The 7,896-nt window shown below is 39.9% G+C and overlaps 2 protein-coding genes across 3 annotated transcripts; one reads left to right on the top strand and one right to left on the bottom strand.

Annotated features, from left to right (window-relative positions):
• Positions 1-1,166: 1,166 nt before the first annotated feature.
• LOC123320191 (cell division protein kinase 2 homolog) lies at positions 1,167-2,494 on the top strand. The gene is made up of 2 exons (XM_044907396.1): positions 1,167-2,323; positions 2,467-2,494. Exon 1 carries the CDS (start codon positions 1,382-1,384, stop codon positions 1,886-1,888), a length of 507 nt encoding a protein of 168 aa, XP_044763331.1. The 5' UTR covers positions 1,167-1,381; the 3' UTR covers positions 1,889-2,323; positions 2,467-2,494.
• Positions 2,495-4,822: 2,328 nt separating this feature from the next.
• Positions 4,823-5,805, bottom strand: LOC123320636 (protein ANTAGONIST OF LIKE HETEROCHROMATIN PROTEIN 1-like). Of its 2 annotated transcripts, XM_044908008.1 has the most exons (3): positions 5,655-5,805; positions 5,241-5,600; positions 4,823-5,186 (listed from the first exon to the last, which is right to left on the bottom strand). In XM_044908008.1, exons 1-3 carry the CDS (start codon positions 5,746-5,748, stop codon positions 4,867-4,869), a joined length of 774 nt encoding a protein of 257 aa, XP_044763943.1. In that variant the 5' UTR covers positions 5,749-5,805; the 3' UTR covers positions 4,823-4,866. The 2 variants fall into 2 exon arrangements, with proteins under 2 accessions (XP_044763943.1, XP_044763942.1); XM_044908007.1 differs by having other exon boundaries at positions 4,823-5,600.
• Positions 5,806-7,896: the final 2,091 nt, after the last annotated feature.

The raw sequence follows: 7,896 nt of genomic DNA on the forward strand, positions 1-7,896 counted from the left end.
AGCGCTCTTTACGCTTTGATAAGGTTATTTTATTTTATTTTATTTGGAGACAACTATGTAACAATAGTACAGTCCCTGGCCAGTTTATTAGATGCACTGAGGATTTTTTTTATATTTACTGGTATTGCCCGGGGAAAAAGCAGAATATTTGAATTTCATTTCCACAGAATGTCAGTTTCATCTACGAATTTCATTAAATTGTTCTATTTGGCATTTATTTTTGATGTTGTAGTATTAGTACTTAAGTATGAATCAGTACTATGTCTTCCAGTGGACGTCTTGCATTCTGCAGGTTCGGACGTTATTTCGATAATCCACATATGAAATCATTATCCGCGAATGCAGCAAACCGAATAATTCTGCATTGATAGTATGAGGCTCTCATAGCTACACAGGGTGGCTCAGCAAAATATTAGAATTTCAAGTTTAATCATCAATAAATCAATATTTTTTATTGAATATGATATATTATAATGTGAAAACCATTTACAGATGAAGTAAATGTATCATATACATTCAATTTAATAATTCAATGTTGAGATTTTGCATCGAATCAATGCGTCTAATAATATGGCCAGGGACTGTATGTATAACAATGGAATATATGATTGACAAACAAACAAAAATCAGTGAAATGAAACTTATCCATCAATATCTCAAATTTGGAAAAGCTTTCTAACACTTCATGAGAAAATCATATCTCTTCTTTGGTACTACATCCTACGTGATCAGAAAGGATTTATTCTTCGAATTCCTAACAGTCCGGTTAGGTTAGGTTCCCGTGAGGAGAGTAAACTCCCATCGGGCGCCTCCCCAGGTGGCGGATAGGGGGATGCTTCCCAGATATGGGTGGTACCGGGGAAATTAAATACCCGGGGCGGACCAAATCCGTGCTGCCTTGCGCGCAGGGGATCGGACCCCCAAGGCTAAGGGAAGGAAAACCCCGACAGAAAACCCGCAAAAGAAAGAAAACTGAAAAAAAAATTGATGGATTGCACGTTGACGACTTTGGCTGTCTTTGGACCTGGGGATGTGTGCTTCCCCTCCCCCAAAACTTGAAATGGAATATGGTCGGAAAAAAGAAAGATAAGGCTACGGCTCGATGGACATCCAGCGACCATGTAGCTCCTCTCTTACTCCAGGGAGAGGAAGCTTATATAAAAATGGACGTGAATGCAGATTTTGGGAGCCTGAACAGGAAACTGAAATAGGCGAGATAGGGAAGAACAAAGAACCCAAAACACCCGAAACTGATGTTGACCATGTCATAGCTTAGTTGGTCTGGGGGAGATCCTAGGAGAAGGCAGCTTTGGCCGTGTCTACAGAGGCCAACGGCACGGCCAGGACACTGTTGACTCACCACGCCATCCATGAAGTGGATATGCTCAGACTCCTGGAACACCCGAACATACTATCTTTGTACGAGGCCATCATTCAGACGGAGTACCTCTTCATGGTGATGCCTCTCTGCGATGAGGATCTCAACTCATTCCTGCGTCGAGAGGGACCGAGAAGGCAGCCATCCCGGTTCTTCCGGGTGATGAGACAACAGGCAGCAGGCTTGACGGAGTGTCACCGCCAACGGATAGACAACGGAGACATCAAGCCGGCAAACATTTTACGTCGCCGGTGCCGATTCCTGCTGGCAGATTTTGGGTTGGCCGAGAAGCTGACCACCGGCCAACCCCTGCTCACCGAGCCAGCAGGAACCATTGTATACTGGGCACCGGAACAACGAAACCGTATGACACGTCCGTCGACCTGTGAGCGTTGGGGTTGGTGGCCAAAGAGGTGGCGACCGGCCGACCGTGCCGTCAGGGAGAGGACGAGCAATATCATTGGGCCTCATCCCTGGGCGAAAGATACCGGGCGGAGATGGAACGATTGAGATTTCCCGTCCGGTGGTACCTTGAGGGCTTACTCCAGGATAACCCGTCCCACCGGAGACCTGCTGCACAGTGGGAGTGGCCCGGAACAAATACCGTACTGTTGATTGAAACCGTAGCTCAGCCAAACCCACTGATATCGTTATCCACACTAAGGCCAACACCGCTCCCACCAGCATCTCCGTTAACGCCACCACCCCAACCGTCACCTGCCTCACCGGAACCGCCAACTCCAGCAGGGAAGACACTGGTACTACCGTCATGGCTGGCCTCCAAGATCAGGGCTCAACCCAATCCCCGGCTGTGGTCACCCAGCTTTCGGGCTGAAGTCATCGCACTGCTACCAACCACCGTGGAGGGCAGACGTCGGATCCGACTGAAACTCCGGTTTCCCTCCGGCACTGTCCGCCGTCTTTGGGTACCAGTAGACTGAATCCGTAAGAATTATCTTATTGAAAAATATTTCTGCTCCAGTCAATCCGCGTGTTCACCGTAGTATTCAAATACATAATTAAGAAATACCAGGTACTAATGATTTTACCTCTTTTCAGATTCTAGTTAGGAAACATGAGCGATTCAGAATTCCTAGACCGACTTGACAAGGAGATGGGCATGACATACGTCAAGCTCATGTGACTTCTTAACCAAGAAAGACCTACCAGCCAGAGGGGCCCAACGTTTACTTGGAGCTTCGACCTAATATGTGTTGAAGATGTGGCCTAGGGGAGCAGAGTCGAGCCCACTGCACCGGTACATCGATTTAGATTTGTACACAGTAATGTATTTTTTTAATGGACCATATATATCCAACCTTGTTTTAAAATTGCATATAGTAATTAGACACAGATGTTCAGAGTTTTTTCTCTCTTCTTCCACTTTTCCTCGTTGCTCTTGAATTTAGGTACACAACAATATTTCTTCACAACGAAAACTTGTAATAAAATGAACAAACAAATTTGTAATCGAATGTAGATCATTTGACATATCAATTTTACACATAAACATAAGCGCAGAATTAAAGATTAACTTAGTCTGTGCTACAAAGTCACTCTAGTTTATGCGCAGAATTATCAGCGTAGGAAACTAACATTTCTTCATATTTATTCGCTGACCTTTCAGAGATGGCAGCAGTTCACTCGGTTCACGTCATTACTTTACGCTTTCTTTTTGACCGTTTGAGCAGCTCCTGGGCAGCTCCGGTGCATCTCGCTCGAGCACCGACGCGTTCTTTTTGATTGGGGCGTGAAGCACCGGAGCAGCTCGCGTTCCCTTCCCCTGCCCCCTCTTGCACCAACCCAAATGCTGGTGCACGTCAAGGACTTGAAGCCCCTGAAGTGACATTTAGGTTATATTTGGTTATGTTTAGATTTTTGCCGGCAACCGTTTCAAATTGTTATTTTTAAACTTCACCGAATAAAACATTCAAAATGGAGAAAACGATTACCTTAATTTTGGATGGTAAATACCAAATAACCGTTACAAAAGAAGAATATGGAAGAAGTACGAGAGGTAAAATTGTTCTTGAATTTTTTGATATTTTTCTCGAGGCGTATATCTTCAGATCCCGAATATTGTAAATATTTGCTTTCTGAAGCTCAAAAAGCAGTGAGTAATGCAACATCAGTGCCTGTGGAGACGAACGTACCATCATGTTCTTATTTGAAGGATGTGGCGGTAGCTCCAGAGGAAGATCTAACTTCAAGTAATGTCTGGAGCTACCAAAAAACCATATGCCTAATAAATTCGATGTCTTCCCTGTAAAAAGATTTTAATGATCCCCGAAGAAGAAAACATATTTTTGAACATGTTTCCAATGACATGATCAGTTCCGGATTTGTGGTAGATTGGAAACATGTTCAAAATAAATGGAAAAGCTTGATCAGAAGCTATAACAAGGCCAAGGATAACAAGAATAGAACCGGCCAAGGCCCATCAAGGTTTTTATTTTTTGAGGCAATCGATGAAATTGTAGGAACACAACCCAAAAATAACTGCCAGCACTCAATAAATAGCCTTGACATTTCTTCAGCAAGTTCTGTGCCTGAAAATAACGAGAGATTTCTTGAAACTAATAATAATATAATGTTAGGGACTGGATCAACCAATGTTGATACCAATGTTGAAGAAATGCCAAGTGCTGATGATGCTGAAACCGATACACGTATGCAACATAAACGGAAAAGAGCAAGTGAAAAACAACTGAGGCAAGATTATTTAGAAATGAAGGCCCAGGAATATGCAAGAAGGTAAAGGTGGCACGATGAGAAGTGTGAGATTGAGAGAGAAAGAAATGCCATTGAGAGAAGAAAGTGCGATATTTTGGAGGAATAAGTGCGCCAAAAAATTAATAAGGCCAACAGCCAGTGATGTTGTTTTTCACTATCTCTCTTCCCTTTATGTTGCATACAATTTAACATAAGACTGATCATGTGATATTTTAAAGATTTTTTTTTGTTTATTCCAGAAGTTTTTGTTTATTTTGTTTTATGTTTTATCCCAAGTCTGATTTTTTTTTAGTCCATAAGTTTTTTGTTTCTGATGATAAATAGGAGTTGAATATCATAAGTCTGATTTTTTTTTATACCAGAAGTTTTTTGTTTATTTTGTTTTATCCCAAGTCGGTTTTTTTTTCATTTCATAAGTTTTCTGTTCATTTTGTTTCTTACAATACCTAAGTCTGAAATGTGTGATATTTTTTATATTATATTATTGTTTTCTTTTGTAAATACATACAAAGTTTATTGAATAAAAATTTATTTTTCTATTTACTTTATTACAATATGTTATTTTTGTATTATTTTATAACTCCTCAAGAAGCGAACATTCTTCGGAAAATTTCTTCTTGACGAGTACATCTTTGTTGAACCCCAAGAGTACCGCTGAATATGGTACTTGGCGGCTGATTTCCATCATGTTCATCGATATCGTCTAAAGAATTCAGTTTCTCATCCAAACATATATTGTGAAGAATACAGCATCCTTATATTAACTGATAACAGAGATCTAACTTTAAATTTTCAAGTCCTTTAAGTCTTCGAAAACGTCCTTTCAGCAATCCAAAAGCATTTTTAACAACAACCCTCTTTGATGAAAGTCGTTGATTGAAAATCTTTTGGTTTTCACTGAGAAATTCTGTATCCGGGTATGGTGTCACTATCCAATCCAAATTAGAGTATGCAGAATCCCCTAATAAGTAATATTCTCCAATGAAATCTGGATTGTCACTGATCGTTGCATAGAGTGCCGACCTTCTTAACAATCGAGCATCATGCAACGATCCTGGTTCTCCACAGAAAACGTCTATAAATTTTTTATTGTGATCAACCACTCCTTGCAATAAAAGACTATGGTAACCTTTTCTGTTGATATAGGAGTCCTGATTTTTATCGGGTTTTGGGATTTCAATGTGGCTTCCATCAATGAATCCAATAGCACCAGGAAATCCATTATTTCTGGTGAACATTCTTGAAATTTCAAGTCGTTGTTGTTCATTCGGCCAAACAATGTGCTCATCTCTGATGCGCATGAGAAAGTTCAGGAACCGAGTCAGACAGCCATGTGCAGTTCCAATGGCCACCCCAAATCTATCCGATACTTCCCTGAACGAATTTCTGTTTCCCAAATACCAAAGGGAAAACAGTACCGTTTTCTTGGCAGAAACATTTGGTCGACCAGATGAATATTTCGGATTGAAATCGGATTGGTTAAACAAATCTGAAATTACATTGTTGAAATACGAGCTAAGAAAATTCAGAAAAACAAGCTTACCAATTAAATCCGTGGTAGTTTTTCTAGACAGTCGGAAATGACCTTTAAATTGCCTATCATCATACTTTTCAACCGTTTCTTCTACGTAATTCATTATTCTTTGTATTTTCCTCCTAGGCACTCTTTCTTCTTCATCTGAACATGACTCCAGAGAACTGGTGCTCTCTGGATCGGAGAACTGTAAATCTGGACAGTCCATTAGGACCTGAAATAAAAGCATTTGAATCGAATATACTAAATTTTTGCAGTCAACACTAATAAATTACTAAGTCGACGTTTCATCAGTCTCTGCTGATTTCTTCAGGACTGCAAAAAAACTTTATTTAGTCAACATTCAGAAATGTCACAACTAAAAATTCTTACCTAGTTATGTTACAGTAAGAAGATGTTATTATATAAATTGTAAAAATCGTAAAAATCATGAAATCACAAGTAATCAACAAAACTCAAACACCTTCAATAAATTAAGGTTAAGGTTCACAGAAACACGATCACAGATCAGAACATAAATGCGCCCAGCTGAACACGATCGCAGCGACGCCTGGGAACGATGAAGTCACAGATATAGAGGACCATATATACTACCCTCACAAAGGAAGGTAGCCTGAACTACTAATATTAACCATTATTTTTATTTTTATTTTTGTAAATTTGTAGTAGGTTCGTATAAATGGAACTTAAATTATTCGTGTCGGACCTATGGTTAACTGTGTCATTAATTTTAATATGTATCATCTCCTCCACGTTCCGCCTCAACCAGTCACGCGCATAATCCAGAACAGTAACACCCTCAAAATCGAAACTATGGTCCTCAGTGAAATGATGATCAGCCAACGCAGTCCTCTCTTTCTTATATTTAAATTTGGGATTGCAATCATATATATGTTGCTTTTTTCTAGTTAATAGGTACTGCCCTGTCTGACCAACATAGCACTTCGGACATGACATACAAGGGATCCTATAAATTACACTTGAACGCTGTAAAATGGGTGTCTCGTCCTTCAAGCGTGAAAAGAAGGCACTTGTTGATTCACCACTAAGTCATACACACCTCCGGTATTAGGTTCTAATTGTACAAATTCGTTGAACAATAGTCAACGAATAGATTGGTATTTATCACTCGGCGAAAACATAGCACGTTTAACGTTTCTTTATTATTGACAACTGCATCAATAATTGTTCTTGACATACATCAATATATATATTCCGAACATCGAATACTAACACGAAATACATAATAATTCCAATACTCCCACTTATTGAGTGTTGTAAATATCAGCAAGAACACTAAAAACACACTCGTATACCGTCCAATCAGAGCGCAGATCTACATCTATCTACGAATCAGAGCAAAGTCTGCTCGCTCTTTTTCCTCCGAGATGTAATTCTGGAACTCTACAATTGTGAGTCTCAATCACTATAAGTTTTCAAGCCCAACAAATATCTGAGTCTTAGAAAAGCTTCTTTTGGTAGAGCTCTTGTAAAAAAATCAGCCTCTTGTTCTTTTGTTGGGACGTATTTAGGAGATATTTCACCACAATAGTATTTTTCCCGAACAAAATGGAATTGAACATCCACATGTTTCGTACGGCTGTGAAATTCAGGGTTGTGAATGAGCTTGATAGCACCTTGGTTGTCTATATGTAGAGGAGTTGCACCCTTCAATGATACACCAATATCATTGAGCAACTGACGTAACCATACAGCTTCTTTGGTTGCTTGGCATGCAGCTACATATTCTGGTTCTGTTGTTGATAAGGTAACACCTGCTTGCCTTTTGCTGGACCACGTAATTGGACCTCCTGAAGCCTTGAACACGTATCCGGTAGTGGACCTTCTTGTTTCTTTGTCTGATGCGTAGTCAGCGTCACAGAAACCATTCAGGTTGTACTCTGGTTGTCTCAAATATTCTATTCCATAATTGGCAGTATTTTTCAGATATCTGATAATCCTCTTGACAGCATTCCACTGAGCTACTGTAGGATTATTCAGGAATCGGCTTGCGACTCCCACTGAATATGCAATATCTGGCCTTGAAACGATTGCAGCAAACATTATTGATCCCACACATTCTCTATAGGGACCTTCGAAGTTAATGTCTGTTTCAATTCTCATAAGATCAGTATTTGGGTCAGCTGGTGTTTCTGAGGGGTTACACTGATTCATTCCAAACTTATTCACAATTTTCTTTATATATCTCGTTTGATGCAGAAATATATGTAGAGTTTCTCTTCTTGTTCTC

This window comes from Coccinella septempunctata, chromosome 9, assembly GCF_907165205.1.
Source record: "Coccinella septempunctata chromosome 9, icCocSept1.1, whole genome shotgun sequence".
Lineage (NCBI taxonomy): Eukaryota > Metazoa > Arthropoda > Insecta > Coleoptera > Coccinellidae > Coccinella > Coccinella septempunctata.